At 50.9% G+C, this 27960-nt stretch overlaps 1 protein-coding gene across 2 annotated transcripts; it reads left to right on the top strand.

Moving 5' to 3' along the window:
* Nucleotides 1-1756: 1756 nt before the first annotated feature.
* On the top strand, nt 1757-23624 carry LOC103759253 (Golgi integral membrane protein 4). 2 transcript variants are annotated; one of them, XM_018079545.1, is made up of 14 exons: nt 1757-2205; nt 6453-6527; nt 7763-7812; nt 9345-9398; nt 13250-13400; nt 15147-15229; nt 16612-16749; nt 16873-17142; nt 17744-17901; nt 19962-20170; nt 20312-20379; nt 20816-20980; nt 22007-22091; nt 23091-23241. In XM_018079545.1, the coding sequence occupies exons 1-14, from the start codon at nt 2019-2021 to the stop codon at nt 23105-23107; spliced, it is 1710 nt and encodes a 569-aa protein (XP_017935034.1). In that variant the 5' UTR covers nt 1757-2018; the 3' UTR covers nt 23108-23241. The 2 variants fall into 2 exon arrangements, with proteins under 2 accessions (XP_017935034.1, XP_017935033.1); XM_018079544.1 differs by having other exon boundaries at nt 1760-2205; nt 22007-22078; nt 23091-23624.
* Nucleotides 23625-27960: the final 4336 nt, after the last annotated feature.

Genomic DNA, 27960 nt, shown 5'->3' with positions numbered 1-27960 from the left:
AAAAGTTACTTTGGTTAAATCATAACCTTACAGGAATTGCTGTGCCTCAGGTTTCCCATCGACACATTAAGGTGCAGAAATGCCACTCAGCTGATTCCCTGCAGTGCTGTAAAGCTCATTTGATTGCCATTTATAAAACCACACGTGATTCTTAGAGGGGAATTGCTGATGAAGAATTGTTATGATTGTTGCTTATTCCCCAGATGCCCGAAATATGGAACTTGGCAGGATTCCAGGGGAAAAATCCTTGTGAGCTAAGAGGTGAGCCAACCTAACAGTCAGACTGTTGGTGCAGGCAAGAGTCATCATAAACACAGGGGTCTTAAATAGACCTGAGCTCAGAGCATGGGCAAGGCTTTGGCTGTGCCATGAAGTGCAGAATCATGGAATGGTTTGGATTGGAAGGGAGCTTTAGGGACCATCTAGTCACCCTGTGCATCACAGACCTTGATAAAGCAGGTTGGGTTCTGCCAGGAGAGAACAGCCCACTTTAAAGGCAGGTGCTTGGGAGAGGCTCAGCTGCCAGGAACACAAAAGTTCCTCTCAGACAGAAGATATCAGCACAAAAAGCCTATCCATGGAGTGCCAAGAGTGGCCCAACAACTGCACATGAGGCTTTCTTTCCTGGGTGGAACCTCCCAGCTCCAGCACAGCGCTCCTGCAAACAAACAACTGCCCTTCCACCCAGGAAAGAAAGCCCTGACCTTCTGTCTCCCAAGTGCAGTTTATGTGCTGCCCTTGGCGCTCCGTGGGCAGCTTGAGCTTCCTGTGCTGGCACCTTTTGTCTTGGAGGAATCTCCTGCAGGAGGAATCTCACTTGCAGGAGCCCTGCACTTAGATTGGCATTCTGCTCCCCAAAATTCAGCGCTGACCTTGGAATCCCCATCCCTGGAAGTGTCCAAGGCCGGGCTTGTGTCCAAGGTTGGGGCTTGGAGCAACCTGGGATAGTTGAAGGTGTCCCAGGGGGTAGAACAGGGTGAGTTTTAAGGTCCCTTCCGACTCAAAGCATTCTGTAACTGTAAAAAAAAGCCACTCACCCCCTTCTCCTTGGGCTGTTCTCATGCCTTTATCAGCTCGTATTTTAGCGAGAAGAAACCGCAGCTCTTAAAACCCTGCGGGTCTTAAAGTACTCACGTGAGGATGCCCTCCCGTGTCCCTCACCCACCTCCCGTTCCCAACAGGTGCCGGCAGTGGGTGTGGCCGCTCCTTTGGATCAGGGAGGGGAATACACGCCCGTGGGAGAGGTCGGGGGCTCAAGGCTGGGCTGGGGGCGGCGATGCCGCTTCCTCCGCGCAGGAGGGCGGGTGGGACCCCCCTGCCACCACGGGGCAGGCTGCGTGTCGCCCCACGGGGTCGCCTGAGGTGTCCCCAGCGGCTCGGGGCGCTGCCGGTCCCCCCCTGGTCCCCCCCCGGCCCCTCCGCCTCGGAGGCGACTCGCCGCCGCCCGCAGCCCGGATGCCACGCGCCGCCGCTTTTCCTGGCCCTGCTCCCGGTCCCCGGTGCCGCCGCTTCCTCCGGGACGCCGCGGGGAGGGGGCCAAGGCTTCTCCTCCCCCGGGTTATTTTTCGGCCGCTGCGTCCAGGGGGGAGGGTGGGAGAGCCAAGGCGGCGGTACCCCCGCTTCCCGCCCCCTCCGGCCGCTTGCAGCACATGGGTAAGCAAATTTTTCCTCCGTCCCGCCGCTCCTCCTGCTTCTCGCTGCTCCTGTTCTCTCCCCTCCGCCGGCTGCCCTCGCCCCGCAGCCCCCCCGGTCCCCGCATCCCGAGGATGCTCCCGCGGCCGCTCCGCTCGGACCCCGGCCGGGAGCTGCGGCGCTCCCCGATGGACAGCCGGGAATAGAGCGCGGCTGGAGCCTCTCCCGCTGCTCTGAGCGCTGGGAAGGAGGGAAGGCGAGACTCTCATCGCATCTTCCAGAGGGAGCCGCGAATTTGCGGAGGAAAGGGGCTGTTGGGCAAATTTAATCAGATGGTTTAGCAGCGCCGGCGAGGCAGCGCCGCATCGCTGTGCTCCGGCCCCACCATGGGCACCGGCATGTGCTCCAGGAGGCAGAAGGGGCTCCTGCAGACCGCCTTCTGCCTGGTCACCGTGGCGTGCCTGGGCTCCGGAGTTTTCCTCTACAACCACTTGCAGCAGAAGGTGCGGAACGCAGAAGCCCTGGCCCAGAAATACAAACAGCAGCAGGAAGCGCTGTCAGCGCAGCTCCAAGGTGAGTGACCTGCCCTGGGTGCGTGCCTGTGTGTGCACACTCTGCCTGAACTTCCCTCGCTCCCGTCGTTACCTGCCGCTGGCTTTGCTGCCCAGCCACAAGCGGGTGCCTCGGGCATGTTCAGCCTTTGGCTTTAAAGAGCTCTAAGGTGTTGTGCCCGTTCCCTTTCTCCCGTGGCTGTCTGGAATTAGAACAGCCGTGAGTCCGAATCGCTGCTCGCAGCGAGGGGAGCGGAGCGTGTCGGATGGGCGAGTTCAGCTGCGTCACGCCTATTCCATTTCTTTTCCCTTTGGCTGTAAAAATTAAACCTCTGTGAAGCAGCACCAGCGCAGACAGGGCTCGCAGGGGCTGGCTGGGCAGGCTCCGAGATGTGGCTCCTCTCTCTACCCTGTGTCTGTCCGGGAAGTGAAGGGACAGGGAAGGGATCCTTCGGTAAAGTTTGTTGTCACACTGTGCTGCCCATTGCAAGGAAACAAGCCCACCTTCTTCTCAAGAGGCTGATCCGTGACTAGAAAGGTCTTGCCGGCATGCTCGGGGCTGATGGATGCCGCGGCACACGGCTCCCTAAAAAGGGGGGAGAAGGAGGAGGAGGAGTAAGAATTGGCTTTTCTGAGCCCGCTGACCAGCGCTGGGCTCCTCTGGCAAGAGCTGCCGGGGACCGGAAGGCGAACACTGGGTGTGAATTCCTCCTCCCCCTTTCTCCCCTCAGTTGTCCTCCTTCCACAAATGCCTAACTGTGGGAAAATGGCACTTTAGCCCACGGGGAGGTCTCGGCAGGGAAGGCTGAGGACACACGTTACTCCATCCCTGAACTCTTACCTCCTTTGTCTGGTCTGTCATCCCAGCCTTAGTGCATCTGCCAGAGCGACGTTTCCAGCAGCTGTCACTAGATTTGAAGTCTCCAGAGGGATTTGCTGAGCTCCCTGTGGAGAGGTTTGGTGGGAATCCCCTCTGGGGAGCCAGCAGCTGGGGGTGCAGTGCTGGAGGGCGGGCCGGGTCTGGGTGCCCACGGAATGAATTTTATGTGCACAAAATATTGCTTGCTGTGGTTCCACTCAATGTCAGGAGATGCATTTAACCCTTTTTTTTTTGGTCTAACAAGTCGGTTTAGATCGCAGTGTTTATGTTAGAGCTCTTCCTCAGGCTTAAATCAAATACAGGCTATCCATCGTGACCTCTGTGGACCCATCCAGTGATACTGTTTCCAGAGCCTGTAGTGCTCTGGAATTCTGCAGATCTGTGACTCGACGTTTATGTCTTTCAGGGTTAAATCTCCTCTGGTGGTTCTGTGTGCAGTGTTGTGATGCAAATGCAACATCCTCCAAGGGCTGCTTGAGCCCAGGGCTGTGCATTTCTGTTTGTAAACAGCCAGAGCAGAGTGTGGTGTGTTCCTCTCCAGGAAACATGCTTTAAAAAAACCAATCAGTCTTGGAAAGGGATCTAGTGTGTGTTTTGGTTCACTGCTATTATGGCTTGTTTCCATTCCTTCTATCAGGCAGTCAAACACCTCATGTGTTGCTCAGTCCCAGCCACGATTTCCACCTGCATCCTGGGTTTGGGAGATGCCAAGATCAGCAGGGCAGAAGTTAACCCACATTCCTTTCCGGTGTGTCAGCATCTCATGCTCCTCTTGGAGAGAGGGGCTGGTTCTTCAGAGAATAAGCTGACAGTGGTAGCCTCAGGGAACCCCAGTTTTGGCAACAACAGGCTCAAGCCAACAGCTGAGCCAGGCTTATATTTTTTCCACCCAAATACGCCTGAATGGCAGAGCTGTAGCCTGTTGCTGGGGTTTCTATCCCCCCTCCTGTTCCTAAATACAGTTGTTGCCATGGCTACCCTTTTTTATTTTGAGAAGACACTTGCTCGTCCAACAAATTTAACAAAGACAAGGCTTCTTTTTGGGCTTGGCTGGTGGGAGAATCCTGGTGACTGGCAGAGAGGAGCCAGTTCATGGAAGGTTTGCAGTGCAGGGCTGTCTGGCTCATCTGGCCATGGCTCTGGTGTCTGTGCTCTCCCTGCAGCTCTGTGGTGCTGGGCACAGCAGAGCTGGGGCTCTGGGCTCCCTCCCTGCCCTGTGCTCACTTGTTGCATGACTTTATAATTCCTTGGCTTTAATTCCTGTGTCTTCTGCACCTCGTTCTATCTTTTCAGCAAGGCACTGCCAGGAACTTCATTGTTTCAGCACCTCAAATCCCGTGTTCTGGCTCATTTGGCAGCAGGTGACTGTTCCTTAGTGCCGAGTTCTGGCTGAATCCCAGGATTTAGATCCTCACCACCCTCTATTCTCCCTTATAATAGCAAATTGTTAAAGACTTCCTGGATCCCTGGCCTGCAGAGCTGTAGAGTGCTAGGTTGGTTGGATGAGTTGCTGTGTCTCACCACGAAGGTAAGTATAGAATAGAGAATCACAGAATTATAGAATATCCTGAATTGGAAAGGACCCACAGGGATCATCAAAGTCCAGCTCCTGGCCCTGAGAGCAGAGACACCACTGTATGCAGTGCTCTCTGCAGAGCTGGACCCCCCTGCTCTGGACTCTGGACACCTGGAGGAATGGCAGGAGAGATTATAACTTTCTTTTCCAGTCACTGGGGGTCACTTCAGTTTATCTGACTTATGAAAAAAAAAAGAAAAAAGGGTCAGGAGAGCCAGATTTTGTGTTCTAAAATTCTGAACAAACAGCCCATGATGTGGAGCTGTTCCTGAAGCCTCCTCTGCTCCGGGATGGAGCATTAGGATCTGTGGCTTTGGGTGTCTGCACGAGCCCATCGCTACAGATGCTTTTCATTGCTGGTATGAGGTTCCCATCACATCAAAGACTTACCCTCAGGAGGCTCTGCTACATAGGACTGCAAGGAAGTGAGATGCTTCTGGCAGAAACACGACTGCCCAGAGCTCCCAGACCCTTGGGGAAGTGGCTGATGTTCTCAAGGTGACAATTTCCTTGAACAAGTCGTGAAGGAGCACCCAGGGTGTGCTCAGCTGGGGAAGCCCTCGGGGTGACATCTGAGTAGTCTGTTGGGAAAAGTGTTTCTAAAAATAAAGCTGTCACGAAGGAGACACTTGGACAGCTGCAGTGATGGCTTCAGCAGCAGTGCTCTGCAAGGGAAACCTCCCTCCAGATGGAAACCACGTATTTCTGCTGTGATGGTTTGAAGAATATGGGAGTCTCCTCACTCCAGAGGAAAATCTTAAGGCAGTGGCCCAGTCCAAGGGAAGCATCTTCACCATTGGGGTCTGTCTGTGTTGTCTGGGGAGGGTGACAAAGAGAAGGAAGGAGATAAAGTGGCTGGTGACAGTGGGAATTCCTCACCTAGGGCACTGTCCTTCCTGCTCCCTGAGGGAGCACGAAGTGATAGAGGATTTAGGTGAGCTTTGCTGCTCCATTATGGCCCAAGTGGAGCTGGCAGGCTCTATAGATCCACTTGGAGCGAGAGCACGAGTCTCTTGGGACTCTTGGCTTGACAAGATTTCGCCAAGGAATGGATTAACACTTCTTTTATGCATAAAAACCTCGCCCCACTTAGTTCCTTTTCCTGGAGATTGTGTGTTATGGCACCACTTGCCCCCAAAGGTCTTGGCTCTGGAGGGATCTTGGCTCTGGGAGCCGGTTTCTTTTATCACCTCTCCCCTCTGACTTGCTGCCCAGTGCTGTTCTGACCCAATGTCCATCTGTGCCAGGGGGATGAGGAGCCTGTTCCAGCTCAGGGAGAGCTCTTGGTTTGTATTCAGCCATCAGAGTGCATTAAAATCACCATCCGTCCGTGGTCCTTTGATTTGTCACGTGGCTGCTGCATGAAGCAGCCTCATCCCTGTCCCTCCTCTGCTCCTGGGCACATGCAGGGGCTGTTTTGGGTGGGATGGGACAGGGAGCTGCCTGGCTCACTTTTCCTCACTGGCATGAGGGCCAGTCAGTGGAATGGGAGAAAATGCCTCTCCTGCATGCAGCTCACGACCTGGAAGGCTCTGGCTGCCTTAACCCTGGCTGGGCACTTGGTTCACAAAGACATAGTTTAGCCCTTGGCCACTAAAGCAGCTCTTGGGCATCACAACTTGGGCTCCAAAGCAAAACCTGAGGGCAAATACTCACGGGGTGAGGCCGGTGTGTTGTATCGTGAATATCCACGGTTTCCAGCCCAGCTGTGCCCTCCCTGCTCCAGACAGGAGAGGAAATATGTGGGGGGGAAAAAAACATGTGTGAAGGAAGGTGAGGTTTCTCTCATGCTGTGCCTCTCTCTGCTCCCCAGTGGTGTACGAGCACAGGTCCCGGCTGGAACGGTCCCTGCAGAAGGAGCGAGGGGAGCACAAGAAGACAAAGGAAGGTGAGTCCCTTGCGGGGTTGTCCCAGCAGTGGCCAGACAAGCCCCCAGCTGTCCTTTGTGCCCAAAGCCTTCCCTGCCTCGGGGCCGTGTGTGGCTGTCCCTGAGTGCCCCCAGGTGAGCTCAGCCCCGGTTTGTACCCGGGGAACAGTGAACTCACGTGTTTATTGTCCGTGGGCAGAAGGTGCTGGGAGGGAGGTTCTGTTCTCTCACACTCCCACTCATGTCCTCAGTGCAATCTGTGAGTAACAGTGCCCAGGATGTGCTGTTTGAGCACTTTAAGTGGTGGCTAAACCTGGCACTGGACCACGATTTTTTTTCTTGGAAATATGTCAACTTTCCTCTAAAAGTGATTTGAAGATGCTGAGCTCTACAAGTGCTTAATGATATCAGCATCACTGCCCTCCACGACACATGGACAATGCAGACTGTCAGATCCTTTAGAGCTGATGTACATAAGTAGATATAAACATGCAAGATATTTTAAGACCACGAAATCCAACAGGAAACAGAAAGCCAACAGTTTAGCCCTTCAGTGGAGTGCTGTGCTTGGATGTCAGGCCCCTCTGCACCTGATTGTTGCTGGCAACTTAATAACTTGGCTTTTATCTCCAAAACTGGTATGTGGAGTAACAGCAGTGCTCCTCACTCCGAGGTGCTCTGGTTTTCTGGAAGTGCTGCCACACAGCATCCAGGCTTGGCTGCATCCCTGAGGGAGAAGCTGAGTTTCTGCCACCTCTGATCTATTTGGTGAGCACTGACTGAGCAAATATATCCTAATATGTGTTATCTAGTCATGGCACCTGCCCATTTTAAGAAGGTGGTGCAGATGAGATCAGCAGATTCATTCCTTTTGGTCTCACAGAAGCTTTGGTTTCTCTTTTCCAAAGTCTTTTCACTTCAGAGCACCCCAAATCCTCCTGCAGCCTCAGAGACATCGAACTGCAGCCGTTTGTGTGCTGAAGTAGGAAATCACTGAGGCACTTGAGTACAGAGTGGGAAAGCAAAGACATTTGGGCCAGTCTAGCTGGGTGGACAGCTCTCATGGAAAACACTCCCATCTTTCCGAGGGCATTGAGTGGTCTCCTGGCAGCATCTGCATTCCAGCTTGTTGACTTGCAGCCTTTTGCTCAGCAAGGGGCTGATTTCCCCCTTCCCTCCCCCCCTGCCCCAAAATACAAACCAGATCCTCGTTAAATTCCAGCTCGTTAAATCGCCTTCTCTTCTTCCACTTCCAGATTTTTTAGTGTACAAGTTAGAAGCTCAGGAAGCTCTCAACAAGGAGAAGGTAGGTGAGGTTTGTTCCTCAGGGTGTCTGTGTGATGCTGGTAAATATTTCCTCGGGGTTGGGGGGCCAGGATTGCTGCCTGGGAGGCATGAAGGTGGATGTGTGTGTGCACGGTGCAGGGTGAACTTTGGCTGACTCCACTGGGCAAGGCTGCTGGTGGGTGAGGATTTGCTTCATCTGAGGGAGAGACTGCACAGTTCTCGACCTGCTCTGCCCATTCTCCCGTGTGTGACAGCCCAGGAGACGATTCCCAGCTCCTGGTTGCAGCCTGAAGGGAGAATTGCTGCTCCATGGCACAGAAGAGCCCTGGAGAAACTGAATTCAAGGCACACCACGGGGAACACGGGGAAGAAAGACCATGTGGTGTGGGGAAAAGCATATCCATTGTTTTCCGTCTCCAGGGATTGTCAAATGATTTTCACTTGCCTGTGGACTTCTCATTCAGCAGGGAAAAGGACTCTTCAGTGAGGGTTGGGAAGAAATGCATCCCTGGGATACAGTCTGTCACATTCACTTAGGTTATAAGGCTGGGTTTATTCCTTTCCCAGAGCATCTGCTGATGAGATGCTGGGGAAGGGGAATCACTTTTAGCCCCTTCATCTGTGGGTCAATGTCAGCCTGTTACAGAAAAACTCAGCCATGAATATCTGATTTTTTTTTTTTAATCTGTGCTCATTTGCTGGTGATATTTCATTCCATGTTGAGTATTTATCATATAAATTGAGTTGGGAGTTGTAGTGGGAATCTCTGCACGGGGGTTAGTTGGCACTTCCACGGTGCTGCTTCGTGGATCAGCCACGTTGCTTTAAGGTCCCCAAACGTGGGTCCCAGCATGTCCTGGGACAAGCTGCAGCCCCCTCAGGTGCCACTGCTGCCCTGGGGACAAAGCCTTTGGGCACAGGGGGTGGTGACTTCCACCCCTGCTGTGAGGAGATGGTGCTGTGGTGAAGAGTGGAACCTTGGGGGCACAGGGGAAGAACCTGACCCTTAGCGAGGCATGAGCAGAGCCACTGAACTGGTCCAGATCCCTCTGTGGGCACTCATAAATCCATCTCCACTGCTGGTTTGTGCCAGCTGAGCCTAGTCTGGCTGCTGTACCCTAGTTACAGAGCTTGCTTTAGGCTCCCTCAATTGCCTAGTGATCCATTTTTTGTTAAATGGTGCAATTTTGGTGTGTAGGCGACAGGCTCAGCTCTGCTGCTCTCTGCCTCCCCCTCAGCTGCTGCCAGCAGAGCTCAGCCTTCGGGGAGGGGGGTTCACTGTGCACAGCTCCTTCAGCACTGGGCCTGGCCTAGATACAGAGCTGAGGGCTGGGAAAAACTACTCTGAATGGGAATTAAGAGCGCAGTTAATGAGCTGGTGTGAAAAGGTTCTTTTCCAGCCCTGCCCGTTCTGCTGGTCCCCGTCCCCACCTGTGTGTGTCAAGTGGCTGGGCAGGTGCTCTGGTGGGTTTTCCTCCCTGCCTTGGGGTTTTTCTGGAATCTAATGGCACTGTTGAATCTCTTTTTTTTTTTTTTCTTTTTTTACCCCAGCAAGACTCCATGAACAGATATGGGGCCCTCAGCTCCCAGCACAAGATCCTGAAGGTAAGGGAGGAGGTTGGGTCGTGGACTGACCATCTGCTGCACATTAAAGGATGCTCCTGGGAAGGAGAGTCCTAGCAGGGACCCAGGGCTTCCTGCAGTCAGTGCCAGCAGGGAGGGAGGAGACCACTCTGTGTTGATCCACATTCCTTCCTGACTGTTCAGGTCCAGGGGAGTTTCCTATTTATTCTGTATCAGGTTACAGCTTTCACCTACACCTCCATTCAATGGCAGCCTTTGTGCACTTTATCACACAGGATTCTGCTGTTCAGCCTGCTCCTTTCTGGGTCCCTTAGTGTGAAAATGGGTCTATTCATCGTAGCTTGCCCTTTGGGCTAATACAACATATTCCAGCCCATGTGAGAAGCTCAGAGCAGGGCAGTTTATAGCATTTTATAGCTTATCACGTGCCCTACCTGGAGCATATCTTGATGTTAAATTTTCCTGTTGTTAGAGCAACACAACCGGGGCTGGCAGTGGTGGTTTTTAGAGGTTTTTAGTTGGAGCTTTGGCAGCAAAATGGTAATTTAATTCTGGGCTGCAGAAGGAGGGCTGGGTTCCAGCAGCCCTTAGCACCGCTGGGTTGTATTTCCTGAGCAGAGCTGGACCTCCAGCTGCCTGGCTTTTGGATTCAAACCTCGGGAAAAGGGAAGTACAGTTCTGTCTCTTGGGTATGATCCAGCACTGTGGACTCTGGGAACGCTTTGCAATAGCAACATTCCTCCTCATAGCAACTGCTAAGGCTGAGCAGAATGCTCTGGTTTGCTGCTCTCGAGGGGACAGTTGAGAGCATTTCGTCCTGGCTCCCTTTCTCTTGCTTCCTTTTATTGGAGGGGTGGGGGAAAAAAAAAACCACCCTATTTTTTTTTTTTTTTAAACTACATTTACAGCTGCTGAAAGACAGACCAGCCCTTGGGGCTGCAGAGTGGGAGATTTTGACCCCCTCCCACCCTGAAAAAGCAGCATTTAGCCCAGCTTCTGCTAGTTATGAGCCTGTGAGCAACACTTCTGTTACTGGAGCCCAGGCAAAAATGCTTCCCACTGGAATTGGCTTCCTCAGGAGGAAAATTGCTGCCAGGATATGGTTCCTTAGGAAGTGGACTTATGCTGAACAGAAGCAACTAACTCTGCTAAGCTGCAGGTCCCAAAGGGTCCCATGAAGCCACAGCACATCTGGCTTTGGTGTCCCTGGCCTCTGCTCTTCTCCTGACCTGCACTGGAATCCTCCCTGGCTGATTTACATCTGGAGCTGGCACAGCAGCTCCGAGGTGCAAGGGCCTTGACTTGGTCCAAAAATAGCAGTTGTGATCATTGCCTGTGTTGTCTGGATTCCTGCTGGGGCCAGACTTTGTCTCACAATTCCTTTCTCCCTCTTGAGTGGAGATGAAAGCGTTTTGCTCCCATCACTCTGCAGAGTGCATCCTGGCATTCACTGGAGCAGGCAGGCAAGGAGGGGGCGGCTTCAAACAAAGGAATTTTTGACATGAACTTCCTGAAACTGCTGGAACATGAAAACTGGCAATGAGCTGTGCCCTTCCTTTGCTTGTGGGTTAAGGCATCCACTTACTGATTCCACTTTGTACAGTGCTGTCCACAAAGCTGCTTTTGAATCCTGGCAGGAATACCTGGGTTTGAGGGACTGTTCTTTTCTTCTCCCCCTTCACCTGCCCATTTCCCCAGAAACCTCAGTGCCACAGATCTGACACATTTGGGCACTACCTGTTGTCTGAACAACAAAGGGAAGGTGGGATGAGAGAACCTGCTGCCCCGAGTTCCTGCAGCTGAGCTGAAGAACTCCCGATTTTTGGAGGCTGATCTGACTTGTGAGTGATAAGATTTCCCCGTATTGCAGCGTGAGCACCAGAGAAAAGCCACGACAACGTGGTCCCTGTATTCCCTCAGCCCAGCTGCCTCTGGGCATGATCTGCACAACACTCATGTGCTCTGTCCTGTGGTTTCTGCTTGGCTGAGTAGAACAGCAGAACTGTGAGGGAGAGGAGGGAATGGCACTGCAGCCACGTGGGAAGACAGCAGAGGTTCCTGGGTTCCTCAGGGTACCTGGCCTTGGTGGAACTGCCTGGGTCAGGAATGTTCTGCCCACAGGTAATTAAATTGCTTCTCTGAAAAACAGTTTAGTGTGTTCCAGATTTCCTGCCTGCAAATAACACAGAGGCATCTTTGGATTCCTCCTCAGGTCTGCACACACTGGTCCCACCAGGCTCAGAAAGCAGCTGAGAGGGAGGATGCTCCATGTGCTTAACGAGGAGGCAGCCTCAGGTGCCTGTGACCTTGGGCAAGGCACTCATCTCCCTCTCCAGCTTCCTGCTGCTGTCAGAGGATGAACATTCCCTCCCTTCTTCCTGCCTGGGAGCAGTCTGGGGACACACATTATGCACATCACCTTCCAGGCAGAATATGGGTTAGGAATTAATTGACCTGAGCTGATGAGGACTTAAAATTCCTTGAATTTCTTAAGAGTTTCTTGTTCAAATCAATCTTCACTTGCTACTGTTGGTGGTTTCTGATGTGTTTAGTATCAAAATGATTTTGAGGAAGTGGTTCCTCTGCAGAGCTTTCTGCCAGGGGCTCTGATGAGAACTGCAAGTGCCTAATGCCTGTGAAAATCAAAGCAGGAATCTTCTGTGCTCTTTATTTCCCCCTCTAGATCTTGTGATCTGATTAACCTGACATCCTTGTGTCTCTTCTTTATCCTGGCTCTGGGACCCCTCTGCACCAGCAGCCTTCTCCTCTGCATCACGTGTATTTTTGGAGCACGGCTATATCTCTTTTAGTGGAGGATAATTGCTTCAGGGGGAATGCCTGGGCCACAGACACTTTGTTTTCCTGGGGATAAATGCAATCATCAATAGCATTTAGAGGTTTGGGGTTTTTAGAAAACAAAAAAAAAAAAAAAAAGAGAAAAGATTTATTTTTTTTTTCCCCAGGAAGGCTGATTGAAATGACTGCCTGGACTCCTGAGGGGGGGGATGGTGGTGTGGCAGGGCCAGGGTTCACCTGAGAGCCAGTCAATCTGCATACATAATTGGTGTTGACAAACTGAATGTGGAAGGAATCTCTCAGGGTTACCATGGGAACAAAAAAAAAAAAAAAAGAGGTGAATTCTGGTTCATCGGGTCCCAGCAAAAGGATGTTTCTGCATGTTTTGTTCTTGGGCCCTGCAAGAGGGGAGGGGAGAAGGGAACAGCTTTTCAACCCACCTCTATCTGCTGAATTCTTGGCCTGCTTGAAATAGTCTGTGGTCTTGGGAGAGTCTTGTTATCCTGGAATTGGATGCCTGTGAGCCCCATGTTACTGAGGGGAATGGGGGCTCTCTCTGGTCCCTGTCAGAGGATGTGGTGTCCTTGCACAGGCTCTGCCTGCTCCATGGGAACTATCCTTGCAGGTAAAGTCCTTCAGCATGTTGAGATTCTGGAAAGGACCTTGGATTTTCGAGGGATTCGACAGGGATTTGGTCTGATGTCAGCAAATGCCACAGCCCGTGTGCTCTCAGGGCAGGGTGTGCAGGGAGGCTGGGAAGGAGCAGGAGTAGTTCCTGTGTCCCAGAGCCTCCACCTCTTCCAGGCAGGAGTGAACCTGCCATAACATTCCACTTCCAGTTTAGTGGCTTCCAAGGAGACCTCCCAATCCGCTTCCTGAGGTGGAGTTTAGCTGGCATTTCACATCCCCCCTGAACCACCGGACACAGGGAATACCTGACTGTGCCTGGGATTTCTGGGAACAAACATCTCCTGCCTCCCCAGGCAACTTGTTAAACAGGGGCACTCAGGGAGCACTTGGCAGCAGCTGAATCACCCCTCTCCCTGTGCTGACTCTGTCACTTCTCTCGTACCCAGAACCAGCACGACGATGTCAAGAAGCAGCTGCTTGACCTGCAGGTGCAGCACAACAGCCTGAAGCTGGAACACCGCAAGGCACTGGAGAGCCACAGCCAGAAATACGCCCAGCTGCAGCAGGAGAAGGACAGCGAGGTCACCAGCCTGCAGGGTGAGAGGGCTGGGGGAACACCAGGCTGAAGGGCTGAGCTCAGGGCAGGGCAGAGGTTTCCTCTGCAGGTCCCCAAAAGGGTCTGTGAACACCCCAGGGACGTCCCTGTGTGACAGTGTGCAGCACCTTGGCCCTCCTGGACCTTGGCTGGAGTGTTGTCCTGCCCTGGGTGGTGCAGGAACAACCTGCAAATCCTGGCATTTGAGCCTGGGAGCAAATCAAACACACTTCTTGCAATTAGTGTTGTGGATCTATAAAATGCCTTTAATGGTGCGAGTATCGTAGACAATGCTGATCCCTTTAATTCCCAAAGAGTGGTTTCTATTTAGTCTGCTGTTTAACTACATCGTGGGGCTTTTAAGGTTTGCATCTGTTCTTACAGGTCTGGAAGAGGGAAATCTGATGGTGTCTTGTTTGTTTATTTTTTCCTCTGGTCAACAAAGCCCACTGGAGTACCTGAGCACTCCAGGGTTAGAAGGAAGGAAACTGAGGATAAATAAGTGAAACCTAAATATTTGATTGTCTCTGTTCCTGAAATACTCGGCCCCCACTGCTCAGGGCTGCCAGAGTGAAATGGAGGGATTTTTGCTAATTGGCTCTTTTGGAGGCTCTTCTGGGAGACTGTCTGTCATGGTCAGAGGTCTTGGCAGCAGCATCTGTGCTTGCTGTCACCTGGCCTGCACCAGCTGCCTGCAAACACAAGGTAACAGGTAAAGCTGGAGACCCACAGGACACGATTCCATATTTCCTTCTGGCTGCAGGAAAGACAGAGCCTTCTGTTCCCACTTTGATGTCAACCTTCACTGCAAGGCGGGAGCACAACACCCAATCTCAGTGGGAGAATGTCCTGTCCAAGGGCTGAGCATTACAAAGAAAAGATATGCCACTGTAATCAGAAATATCTCTAATAGTGAGCTGAAACCTTGTGTGCAACTCAGCCCACAACAAAGGGCTGAATCCCTTCCCAGTCCATGGTGGCAGGGGCAGCTGTGTTTGCAGAGAAATCCCAGTGCATGATGCTCTGGTGATGGTTTAAGAGAGATTCAGGAACCGAAACAGGGCTGACATTTTTGGACACAGTCTTTGTTTCACAGTGGAGGGTGCAGGATTATGTCCAAGGCAGTGAAACATCAGTACATGGCGTGTCTTGTCCCTGATGTCCCTGAAGTACTCAGGAGCGTGCAAAGAGCTTGAAAAAGCTCAACCCCGGCGGGCTGCAGGGCACAATGTTGTTTAAAATCCCAGGAATAGCCACGCCTGAGGGCAGAGCTGTGCCATGATTGCTTTCTGTGGTGGGTATTTTGTTCGTGCCATCAAGAGGCAGCTTCTCTCTGAAGGAGGAGGGAAGCTCCTTGTCACATCTTGGGGGTTCAGGAGACCTGAGAGACCTCCCTTGTCATCGTTTCTTAACCTTCCAGTCACCACAGGCAGGGACAGTGAGTGCTGCTCTTCAGCTGCAAAGGGGGGGGTGAGAAATGAGGAAGCAAATATCTTGCTCTTGAAGCAAGCACGGGGAGAGCCTGACCCTGAGAGCAGTGGTTGGTTAGCAGAGGCTCTGGAGAGAAGGGTGTTCCTTGGAGTGCTGGAAGGAATGATGGATCGGGTTTGTCCGTCTCTGGCTCGTGCTTGGCTGGAATTCCTGGCCTTGGAGAGATCTGTGAGGTGCAGGCTAATTTACCGTGAGAAAGGGAGATACTACACTGGCAAAAAATAGCTCTTTCAATCAAATTTCTTCTCCTCCTGCAGATACAGTGTTTAAACTCAGGGAGGAGAGCAAGCTCCTTCGGAAGGCCCACCAGGAGGTTCATTCCCAGCTCCTTAATGCCCAGGTAACCCACCAGGGGCTGTTTGTGGGACACTGGGCTCTACATGCACATCAGATATTCTCTCATTGCTAACTCTTATCAGCTGTGTTCCACTGCTGACAGGTGTTGGCAATGTAGATCCATACAAGTAAAATTTTCCACCCTGGGGTCTGTCCCAGCAGCTGAAAACCCAGGTAGTGCTGCACAAGTCCCTGGGGTTCAAGGCAGTGTGAACCAGCATATTCCCAACCCTGGAACGCCTCCTGTCACCTCCACACATCTCAAGCACTTCCAAATGATGGTGGATTGTCTTTGTTTATGCCTATTAAATTAATTGCAGAGAGAAAGAGCAGCGCAGAGGGGCCTTGCCTGGTTTGCTGACCCCCTGAACAGGCTTTGGATGGGCACAAGCTTTGCATCCATCCGGGTTGTTCTGACTGGGAGCAGCATCCTGCAAGTTCATATCCCATGAACTGCTCTTGGCTGCCTTCTCCTCATTCCTTTTATGTTAGCTGCGCTGGGTGGTTTTGTCGGGGTTTGTTTTGTTGTTTTAAATGTTAATTTTAAGGTCAGATTTCAGGGGGAGGAACTAAAATCAACAGAGCCTGCTCAGGAATTAATTTCCTGCTAAACTTTCCTTGCTGCTTGGAAGCTTTCCTACTCAGCCCTGTCCCTAATTTGGTCCATTTCCAGGTACCCTGGCAAGCACATGAAAAGCTCTCCCCCCTCACTTTCCTATAAATAACCAGGGTGGAAGTGGGGAGCTTTTCCTGAGTGGCTTTTTTAAGCCCTACTTTTCAGGGTTGGAGCTGAAAGAAATAAGCTTCAGGAGAGAGAGAAAAAGTGTGTTGCATTTGCTTACCAGTCCAGGAGAATTGATTTTTCATTTGTCTTGCAAAGTAAATTGGGTTGTCAAGTCGGATTATTCCAATTATTGCCAGCCCTGCTGAGATGAGCACATCCAGGGAGAAATGCTGCAACTGGAAGGAAATAAGTTGACCTGGGGGTATGTGAGTGTGAGGCACAGGAGGAGAGGGAGGCACAACTAAGACCCAGGGTACAATTCTTGTGCCAAGGCAGGAGTTACAGCAATGGCTCATGCACTGAACAGCATCAGGAAAAGGACCAGTGTCACAGCTCAGCACTTTCCAGGGTAAAAGTGTCCAATAAGATGCAAGACTGGCAAAGGGGAAATACAGAATATCCATGAAATCTGGAGGGAAAGCTGAAAACAAGCTTGTCATTTATGGTTGTGTGTTTTCTCCAGCCTTTCCTATGTATAAAACACATCTCTTTAGAGTCCATCTGTGCCAGACAAACGGCCACAAAGGGTGGCTGCTCCCAGCAAGGAGGTGCTTAACCCTGTTACTGTGGGAGGTTTCTCCCTGTCCTTCTCACCCCCTCAGGCCCAGATGGAAGAGTTCAGGCAGCTCAAGGAAGCTCTACAGAAGATGCCAGGCTTCAGAGGAGGAGAAGGAGGAGCTGGGAAGGGGCAGCAGCCCGTGGTGCCAGCCCACAGCCAGCTGCAGCTGGGGAGGCAGAAGGTGTGGTATTCCCAGGAAAACCCTGCTAGGAGTGTTCTGCAGGGCTCCTGTGGGTTTCCAGCACGGGGAACAAGCCCAGCTCCCTCCAGCTCAGAGTTTGACATTGTCCTTTCCTCCTTGCAGGGTTTTCCAGTCAATCCAGAGAACGGGGTCCCTCTGGCATCCCCGGTCTCCGGGTTCCAGAGGCCGGCCGAAGTCCCGATGCTGCAGGGACAGAACTCCTACAGCAAGGACGGCCCGAGGCCACAGCCAAACGTGCCCTTGAGCCACCCCACCCCACCCCAGGATGCCAACTCGCTGCCAGAGGCTGTGCCAGCCTGGCCAGCGCGCCGTGGGGACGGGCACGTGGTGAGGTTCACCCGGACCATGAACAGCCTCCCAAACGGGAACCCCGTACGTTCCTGGGGCTCTGCTTGGGAAGCTCAGGACTCAGAGAGCTGCAGTGCTCTGTGTGTGTGTGTGAATCTCACAGCCCTGGGGTGCTTTCAGACTCCTGTGCACTTGTGGTTTCGCCACCAGGTTCAGGGGAGTGGGATGGGGTTCTTCTGCCAGAGCTGCAAAGAGTAAATCATAAAATCAGCCCCCCCCCCCCCCGCCCCCTGGGCTGATTGAGAGTGAGTTCTGGACAGTAAATATCTAAAAAAAAGACAATAAATTGCAGTGTGGCTAGACTATAATTACAGTAACTATTATAAGGATGTGGGGTGGGGGGTTTGGAGGTGGTTTTGTTCCTCTTTCCTTGGAGATTCACCTACCTGAGAGAGGCCCGGCTCAAACAGGACCTAAATTATTTCCTTTTGTCTTGGAAGGAGAAGAACCTGTTCTACTGCAGGCTGGACAGGGCTGTAGGTTTGTTCTGGAGCACTTCTGAACCTTTTTTCTCCGATAAGGGGTTTTCTGGCCCATAAACCTGCCCAAATGCAAGATCTGGGGGTATGTGGTTTAGGTATGTGGATTAGGCTCTCGTGCACACCCCAAGTTGTCTCCTCTCCAGGACGTGAAGATGGTGATGCGCATCCAGGTGAGGAGCCACGAGGAAAGCCAGGCTCCTGGGCTGGCCCTGCCTGGTCCCAGACAGCCCTCTGCAGCAGGAAAACCTCCAGTTCCAGACAATCACCTCTCCCCAGGGAACAGACAGGGGCAAATGCAAAGGTTGGTGACACACAACTCCCTTCTGCTCTCAAAGTTTAGGCTGAAGGTTCCAAACAGGGGCACCCCTGGTCTCTCTCTGCTCGTGTTTATTGTGGGTCTACCTGGAAGGTGGCTGAAGAAACAACCTTTCCTTGGGGTGTTACTGGTGTTGTCTGGTCAGGATCCTGTTGTACTGGGTGCTGTAAGGCACTGGGGAGACTGTTCACTGTCTCAGCAGCACTTGCAGGAGACTGGTTTGTTTTGCAAAAGGAAAAAAAATGTCTCTCTGCAGCTGCAATTCATCAAAGTCTGGCCATAACCCAAAAAGGGACTCTGAAAATAGTGCTTCCTCCTTTAACTTATTAATCTCCTGTCTGTGTCCAGGTCCTATCTGTTCAGCTTACCGGAGCAAACAGGATTTCATGTCTGTTTTATCTGTAGAGGAAGCTTCTGGATTTCATTCTGGATTCAGCCTGACCCTTTCTGCTCTTCTATTTTTTTGTTTGTTCACTTAACCTGTAACCTTCCCAGGGCAGGGATTGTGCTTTCCTTCCTCCTTCAAATGGCAGTGTCCTCCCCAGGCTGCTGTGACAGGCACAGGAGTTGTGCCCAGGGGATGTTCTGCTCATTCAGGGAGGGACTTGTGTGGGTGTCACTGAGGGTGAGGTGGTGGTGGCACAATGGCCTTTTTTCAGCCATGCAGAGCCCAGCCAGGTCACCATCACTCTGTGAGACTGAAAATGCAAACACTGACGTGTTTGGCAAGTGCTTTTTCGGTGAGGACAGAGGTCCTGGCATGTTTGGTGTGCTTTGCTTTTCCTGGATCTATCATCAAGGAATTAAGGAGCAGCTGGAGGCTGTTGTTTGCACTGTGGGAGATCTGTGATAAGGAGCACATAACCCAACCTTGTCCATGCCAAGAGCAATAAGGGACCTCAGGACAGCACAAAGAGCCCATGGATCCAAGGCCAGGAGCTGCTGCCTTGGGGGGCTGAGGTTCCACGTGAGCCCTGGAGGGGCAGTTTGCATTTTGATGGTTTTATAAGGGGGGGAATCTGAGCTGAGGGCTGGGTTAGGATTTTACTTACTGAAAGTTTTGTGTGCTGGCTTAAAAAGCTGCTAAAGCCACTTGTCCTTTCTCAGCTTTTAAACACAGAAATATCCTTAAGCAGACTTTTAAATCTCATGCAGAGGACAGGCTAAACCGGGCAGTCGTTCTGCTTGGGACTGCTGTAACTCACCCGGGTTAAAAGGGTTTGTTCAGTCATGTTTCAGAGTCCCTGTTACTGGGACTTCATCCCTTCCTCTACCCTTCTTTGCTTCTGAAGCTGTCCCTGAGGAGGGATATTTGGTAAGAAATCATTCCTTCTGAGACAGCCCTGCCTTCTGGGCTTTCCCAGGGGTTCACTCAAATTAATATGAAGATATTCCATCTTTTTGCTTTGACCTCAAACTGCTTTCCATGCAGTGGAAACGGAACATTTTCACTATTTGGGTTTGCACAGGGGCAGATGCATCCTATGCAAGAGTTTTATAAACAGGTGTTGGTTAAAATATCCATCCCAGTTGCAAAGCTTTGTATTGCAGTTTTCCTCTTTATTTTGAAAGGGTTTTTTTTTCTCCTTGTAGCCAAAATTCTACAGTTTTACTTCAGCAGCATCTTCATTTTCAATTAAGTTGGAACAATAAAGACCACTTATGGTTTTGATGTTTTCTAAACCCTCAGATTTGTTTATTTGGGTATGTGTGAGGCATGAGTAAGAATCTGTTTAGAACTGGAGTTCGTTGCCATGTAGATGTTATTGTATCATATGAATAATAGTAAGAGAGCTCACAATAAATTGTGTTTATAAAGCATAACTGCTTTTGTACTATGTGGCATATTAAATGTCCTCTTTCAAGCAGATATCACAGCAATTAATACAATCTGCCAGTTTTGTCAAAAGGTTAAATTAGGACAAAATTCTGCGTGTGTTGGAGTATTTTTTTTTCTCTGCTTGCCATTGTGAAACAGCTTTATGAAATATCTCCTGGTGCACTGAGGTAGGGGGTTCATGTTCTGTTCCATACCCTCTTTGCAGCTGGAAAGACATAGTGAACAAGGTGAATGCCCAGATGGATGAAGAACAAGCACGTGGTTACCCAAAGAACCTCCAGTTTGAGCCCCAGCCTGGGCAGGAGGTGCAGAGGGGCAGCTCCCAGGCCCCCAGCCAGGGGAGAGGGGAAGAGCATCACAGAGCTGAGCGGGGAGGAGAGAAGGAGAGGATGGATGAGGAAGAGCTGGAAATGGGTATGGTTTCCCTCATGGCATTAGAGGAGCATTTCTCTGCAAACACAGAGCGTTGGCTGCCTCAAATCCCTGCTTGGCACAAAGTTAAGACACTGGTGACACTGAGTCTGAGACACCACTGACTGTGCCTCTTCCTTGCAGATGCAGGAGTGATTGAGAGGGAGGAGATCTTGCACCCCCAGAAAGAGACTGTTGTCCAGGAGCCAATGGTAAGGAATGGTAGAATGATAAAATCACAGGGTGCTTTGGGTTGGAAGGGACCTTAAAAGATCATCTCATTCCAACCCTCTGCTGTGGGCAGGGACACCTTCCAGTAGACCAGGTTGCTCAGGGCCCCATCCCACCTGGCCTTGGAAAGTAGTGGTGCCACTTGTCATCTGGATGCAATTCCAGCTTGGAATGAGAGTCCAATAAGTCAATAATTACCCAGAAGTTTCTATAATGTGGAACTCCAAACACCCAGGATCCGGAGGGATTCAGAGGGATAACAAAGGCTGGGATTTTTGTTTTTACAAACACTACCGGGCTTGGGGAGGCATGACTAAGTGCTGCAAGCCAGCACTCTGCTTGCTGGGAAGGCATCAAGCCTTCTGCCTCCTGAGGAGACATCCTGCCAGGTACTCACAGGAGGCTTTTCTTGTCCAGATGCCAGATGATGCTGCAGATCCTGCCCAGGATCCCAATAACCAAGGCGAGGATGAGTTTGAGGAAGCTGAGCTGGAGAGACCCGACTTCGAAGAGAAGGTGGGAGGTTTGGAGAAGTTCAAGGAGCCCAGTGTGAAAGAAGAGTCAAAGGAGAAGCCACTGAAGGTGACTGACATGAGGGCAACCAGCAGGGCCAGGGGGGACCCCCAGCTGTGGATGGGGGGAGGCAGAGGGCTTAAGGACTCAAAGGAAAACATCACGTTCCTGGATGGATCCAGAATCCCACTGCCAGGATGTGGCAGGCAGGAGAAACCTCCTTCTGAGTGAGAACTGGCAGGCTGGTCAGTCCCAGAGCTTGTTCTGGCTCTGTCCTCTCTGCCTGTTGAAGTCACCCCTGGCATTTGCAACACCTGCATGGCTGGAGAGATGTGGAATAGGGGATGGCTCACTCACAACTGCTCCTGCACAGGGGCTGTGGCTTTTCATGCACTCAAGACCAAAGCCAGAGACAATAATATGAGTCTCTGCTTTTCTGGTCGATGCAGCCCTGCCTGTTTCAGGCTCCTGGCAGCAGTGACAACACAAGGGAGCTCTGCCTCCTTGTTTGCCTCCTTGCAGATGGAATCCATTTACTTTCCAAAGTGTTTCTCGCTGCCTGAAGCCAGACTCGGCTTGTTTTGACAAGCAGCTGAGTGTTGCTTGTTTTAAAAAGGAGTGTTTTATCTGTCAGGCTTTAAAATCGTGATTAATAGTGAGATTAAGAAAAAAAAAAAAAGACCTCCAGGCCAATGAAATCAAACAAGAGAGAGATGCTGGCACCGAGAGAGTAACACCTCCTTGAGATTAGTGTAAATGTGGAAAGAATTAGTGACATCAATACCTGGCTCTCAGATGGGGTTGTGCTGTGTTCCCTAAATAACTCACAGATTCCCTGCAGTCCTGGGACTTGAGGCAACGGCCCTGGGACCCTCCTACTGCAGGAGAAACCTCTCTCCACAGTGGAAGGAGCTGGGAAGAGAGATTGGATGGAGGAAGCACATGGAGTTTGTGTTGCCTGACTGTCTCTTTGCTCCCCCTGATTCCTGGTGCAGCTCAGTCTTCCAGACCTGGGGCTCCAATGCCAGCAAGCTGTGTCCCTGGCAGGGAATGGGAGCAGGCTGGGGCACTCTCAACAGTGTCTGTATTTTGCAGGATGCTGGCAGACCTGCCAAGCCCAGGGAAGACCCAATGGATGACTATCAAGAAGATCAGGAGCAAGAAATTGTACGACACCAAGGTTCTCCCCCTTTCCCTCTCTGGTGTGGTTGTTACCTGGGAGTGTTGGGAGCCAGGAGCTGGGGAGGACTCAGCTTTTAGGGAGCCAGATGTGAGCACTGGCTTCAGGTTTGCTTCTGCCTGCCCAGTGAGGTGGGTCTCCAGAACAACCCTGGGGCCCACCTACCTCTGCTCCCTTTTTCAGGGGTTCAGAGTACCCTCTATGTTCTGTCTCCCCTCCTCATTTCCATCTGCATCCATCTGCAACAGCTGGGCTGTGGGATGCTTCCCAAACAGGAGCTGGGGGGAATTACAGGCTGTGCCAGTGCTACTGGGCAAGATCCCTGGGTTTCTCCAAGCATGACCTGGAGAAGATCACCCAGAAGGCTTCTGACTCATGTAGATAGAAATGAGGGGTCCTCTTCCAGCCTCATTCATCCTCTCCTTGCCCTTTGTGAATGGTTGCTGTGGGATTTTTTTCCTGCAGTTTCAACATGATTGCTGAGGAATTGAGGGCTTGGGCTGCCTGCTGGGAACGAAGAGAGTGGGGAAATGAGGGGTGGGCAGAGCAGAGTTGGTGTCAGGAGGTTTCCTTTTCCTGTGTGTATCCAGGCCTCTTGTAGGCTCTACACTGGATAGTTGGACCTAACAGTGTCCCTGGAGGCTGTGCTGGCTGCTGCCTATCACGGGTGGGATTTGGGACACCGTTTTCCACGTGGTGGATGTAGAGTATCATCTTCTACTGTGGCAGCAGGTTGAGATGTTAAAGTTGCATTGGAATGCCAGGACATTCAATGTGCTTAAAACAAACAGGCTGATCATGGCAACACCTCTGTCTTGGCTAAGTGACTTGCCAATCACACCTGGCAGAGGCGGATTCTTCCCTGTTTTCCCAAGTTTCTGAGCTGGGCTGGCGTGGTAGCACAGCTGTACTGGGAAGCAGCACAGTGTGCTGCCAGTTGGGGTCTCTTTTTCCAGGCCTTGCTGATTTTTCCCTCCTGGCTGTTCCCTCTGCACCCAGGAGGATCATGGAGGTGAGGTGGATGACAACGATGACCTGGAGCTTGTCCAAGAGCGGAAGGACCGTGTGGGCCTGCAGGGAGCTGGTGGCAAGAAGGACGACTACTACTGAGAGATGCTGAAGGAAAACAGGATACTCTCGGAATGAGGGGATGGGAACTCCTCCTGGGAACTGGCTCCTGTATTAAACACTGCCCAGAACAAAGGCAGGAGGAGGTAACTCTTGCAGGCCCTGAGCAGGGGCCTTGCAGACGTGCATTACATCTCTGGGGGGGGCCGTTGGCTCTCCGGTCGATGGCATGGAAGTGCTCCCAGACTGTAGGAACGATTTTATCCTGCTGCTTTTCTTAGAAGCACTTTTTGATTTACTGTGTTCTTCACCTTCTTGTTTTCCATATCCCCTCCACAGCTGGAGAGGGGTTTTTTTGTTGGTTTTTGGGGGTATTTTACCCCCCTGGGCAGCAGAGGGGTGCCTGAACCGGTCCCTGGACTTACTCAACTGATTGCTAATACAAAGGAATCTCTCTTCGTAAAACATTTTGCTCAGTGGTGTTTCTTTAACACAGCCTTTTTGCTCCCCTCAGAGTAAGGTGGGAAGGGAGTCAGAGGATATTATCCTGCTCTTTGTGTGGAGCAGTGCAGGGATGATAACCAACCCTGAGCTCCCACAGACGTGATTGTGTGCCAGCAGTGTGTGTGCCTGTGTGTGTGTGAACAGCTGGATCCTCTTCCTGGTGCAGAGACCTCCCAGTGACCCAGAGGAGAACCCTGTGGAGTTCTCCTTTCCTTGGATTTGAGCCATGACTGTCCTGCTGGGCTTGGAGCCTCCCCATCTAATGCTGTGCATCTTGGCCTGGCAGAGCTGCTACTCCCTGGGTTCCCGGAGGTGTGGGCTGGCCTGCACTAAGACAGGCTCTTCTGTGATGGTGCCAGGGACTGCCATGCAAAGAAATGGGAAAGAAGGAATATTTGCAGCCCAACTAATGCAATTCCATCCTGTTCAGCTCCTTTCCAGTCTCCCAACACTTGACAGGGAGCTAAGATCAATTTTGCATCTTCTAGACAGGTTTTAATCAGCAAGTTGGGTATTTCTAGTGTTCTGTTGATGCAGTAGATTGAAGCCTGTGGTGCTTTACTTGATCTCCAAAAGACACCTTCCCTGACCTCAGGTAGAAAGAAGGAATGAGTCAGCTGGAGTCCCCGGGATTTAAGGAGGCAGCTGAAAGGAGAGTGGGCTTAATCACCCAGGACCTGTTTTAGTCATCCTACCAGGGCAGAGCTGTCACATTCCCTGCCTTGTGTAAGAACCACGTGTCTGAGCTGTCTCCTGCTTCCTCATCCCCACTCGGAAGTCCTGGACCCTGGGACTCACCAAACGAATGGTTTGAGTGTGGTCACCTGGTAAAAGATCAGAGGAGAGATCTTTGTTCTCCATTTGGATTAGTTAAGCTTTTTTTAATCCCTTGTTTGGGGCATATTTGGTAAGCACTTTTAGACACTTGGGAAAACAGTATTTATTTCCCAATAAGCTCAGTCTTTTTCATTCTGACAGTATTGATTTTTTTTTTCTTCCACTGGTTGTAATGGAGCTTGAAATTTGCACTTCGTAGGTCTTTTTGGTTCTTCAATTTTTATTCTGCTTGTGTTTCCTAGCAGCATGATCAGCTGTGCAAGTCCAGCTCTGGGGTAGAGTGGAGTGGTCAGAATAAGCAAAGGTGCCAGAGGCAGAAGAACAGTCAGTGGCAGCTCCAGGGACTCTAGGAAATGATCTATTAGCCAAGTGCCTACTGAGCCCACTGAGGAGCTCACTGCAAAGCTACAGGGGCATTTAAGGCATCCAAAATGCCTTGAAATGGTTAATGCTGCCTTGGTTCTTTCTATGCCAGCCCTGCTGTATGATGCAACACTGCTGGGCCCCCAGTGCCTGCTATAAATAGCACATTCAGAACAGATTAGCTGGACTTGCAGTTGCTGGTTCAGAGCATCCTGACCAGAAATACCTCCAGTTCTCAGCTGGGCCGCCGAGATGTCATTGTTTCACAGCTCAGTGCAGGATCCATGACCACACAGACCGTGGCCTGGGTGCCAAACCTTCGTGCCCAGGCTGCCCCAGTGAGGTATTTAGTGCAGCTCTGTGCCCGCTGCAGCTCATTCGCTCCTCTCACATGCTCCCCGTGGCCTGTGACTGTCAGAGCATGTAAGTTCAGCCCCTGCTGGAAGTGAATCAAGCACTGGAAATAGAAGCCCAGTGGGGGAGAGGCTGCACACTGATTCAGACTGCAGGAGCTCTCTGGATTAGGAGGCAGATTCTCTGCGTTTGCATGTCTAGGATGAGTAATCCTCGAAGTTATGACTTGGAGGGAACTGCAGCAACTCAGGCCTGAATGTAAAGCTCCCTGCTAGGAGGATGCTTTAGCAACCATATGTCATATGCTGCCCTTAGCTGAGAGCTGAGCATCTCTGCTCTGGAGATTTTCTGCCCTGGCCGTATCCAAGACTAAAATTAGCAAGAGCGTTGCATAAATTGTGAGCTGTGGCTGGTTGGTGCTTCCTTGCCTGGCCTACAGCAAGTTGCCCCCATTTTCATACCAGTTCACTGTTTCTTCTAACAGGAGACAATAAACCCAGTGAAGGAGAACCAGAAAAGCTGAAACCCCGTGGTGCTGGGTCTGTCAAAGCTGAGTCTGGCCTACAAAGCAGGCTGGGATGCTGCTGGTTTTGACGTGCTTCTGGGGGTTCACTGCTTACAGCAAATCCTGGTGTTTTGCCTGAGCAGTGAACTCTCGAAGTGATGACATGAGAAGTCCAGGCTGAGTTTTATTTAGGGCACAGAAGAAGGGCTTGGGAAACAGCTGGGTTACTAAGAGAACAAACAATGAGACAAAAGGTTCGTATGAAGCCAGCACAGGCAGACTGACCAAGCCAAAGCATGTGGGTTTGCTTGGCTCCTGCATAGACAATTGTTTTATGCTCAGAGCACAGTGCAGGGCTGAAGGACATGGGGTACAAGGTGTAGTTAACCTGTAGCGCTGGTACAAATTTTTTGATGCGTTCAGGGTTTCCATTGCTGTGCCAGCTATTTTCCTTCCCTGTACCACATGCCAGACTGTTGGATCTCTCACCACAACTCAAAGTGAATTGCAAAGCACCCTCATAAGCCCCCTCAGGGGCTGGTGCCAGATCCCTTCCCTGCTCATGGAAATGGTGACAGCTCTGGAGGGCGATCTGCTCTCCGTGGTAGTTGGGAGAAGTGCACAAAGTTGAAGAAGGCAAAACTTGCTTGGTTTGGCTCCAGCCATTTCCTGAACACCCTTACGTTTCTCTGGAAGGGCTTTCAGATCCTCAGTTGTGCATCCAGCTGGGATTCCACAGGTGAGTTTGCCTCAGCCACCAAGAAGTGCCTTCAGCAGCACAGCACCTCCTATTGCTCTGATAACAGTGTTTTCCAAGGAGAGCAGCCACAACTACAACTTCAGCATCCTTTTCTGTGCTGATCCTATTTTTTGATTGATAGCTCTTGGTATTATAAGAGATTTCTAACAACTTTTTAAAGGCTAGCAGGCACCCCCATTAAATTTGGATAAAAACTAGATGTGGAAATAACTTATAATACTTGGTATTGTTAAATTAAAGAGTTCATTAAGGACTATATATTTTAAAAGGCCAGAGAGGAAAGGGGGTCCTGATGTCCAGATCCTTGAGTTACCTTGTTGTTCAGTGCATCAGAAAATGAAACTATTTAAACAAGTTCCACCTTGCTACAAATAACACTTCTTGTGCAAAGTAACACCTTCCATGAAGTGCAAGGTGTGTGACTGGGGTCTGGTTTTTTGCTTAGGCTGTGAAATAAAAATAGGCTTTGGAACATTGTTTTTGTTATATTTTTGACTTACAGTCAATCTGCAGATCTCGTGTTTCCAAACAGGTAACACAGTGAAGAGCTACAACAATGTGTTTAGGCACATTTCTGAGAGTTTTAACCATGCAATATGATAATTATTCTGTTTTACAAGTTAAATATAGACAAATGCTTACATTTTGCTATGCAGTCTAGAACAGGACCCTATGTAAAACCTGATCAAGATACAAACAAAAAGAAATGCCACTTTTTTCCCCTGGAAAAGACAGGACTTAAAGGAACTTTTACCAATTTAACTGTTGAAAGGCTCTTCCAACACTGCTTAAATCTGTATTTTTTATCAGTGTTTCATTAGAATGCTTTGGTTTCCATATTTAGACAAGCCTATACACTCGTGTACATCATTCAAGGTCGTTCTGAGAGCATTAATTACGGTGTAATGCTGGGATGGAGCACTGCTGTCTCCTGCTGTGCTGCACAATCAGCTTGCTGGCTCCAGATCCAAGGGATGGATTGGGTTTGGTCCTGCTGCAGAGAGAGGAAATGGCATTTGGCAGAAGACAGGAGGAAGAGGAGTATCCTTTTTCCTTCGCTCTCCCATGGTGCACTAAGACCCAGAGCGTTATCACTGCTCTCAGCTGATGTCCTGATGTTTCTGTATTACATCCGTGCCGAATTTATTTAAATTGCCAGTGCCAAGAGGTTAAAGCAGCCTGGATTAGAAGGTATAACCATTAAAAAAAAAAAAAAAAAGAGTCTGTGTAACCTCCGTTTCTTTGAGCAAGCTTTGCATCAGCTGGAGAGGAGCTCTGCCACTTCCACAGCCCTGCCGTGGATCTGCATCCCTCCTTGGTGGGAGCCCCTGGGGAGGCAGAGGCACCTCCCGACCATCCACGGGCACATTTCAGGGGGGGTTCAGCCATGAAACGGTGATAATTATTGCATTTTTGAGAGCTAGATATCGACAAATGCTTATGTTCTGCTATAAAAACTGAAAGAGGATCCTATATAA

Source organism: Manacus vitellinus, unplaced genomic scaffold (assembly GCF_001715985.3).
Source record: "Manacus vitellinus isolate BGI_N305 unplaced genomic scaffold, ASM171598v3 scaffold_46_pilon, whole genome shotgun sequence".
Taxonomy (NCBI): Eukaryota; Metazoa; Chordata; class Aves; order Passeriformes; family Pipridae; genus Manacus; species Manacus vitellinus.
This window is presented reverse-complemented; position numbering and strand designations above follow the sequence as displayed.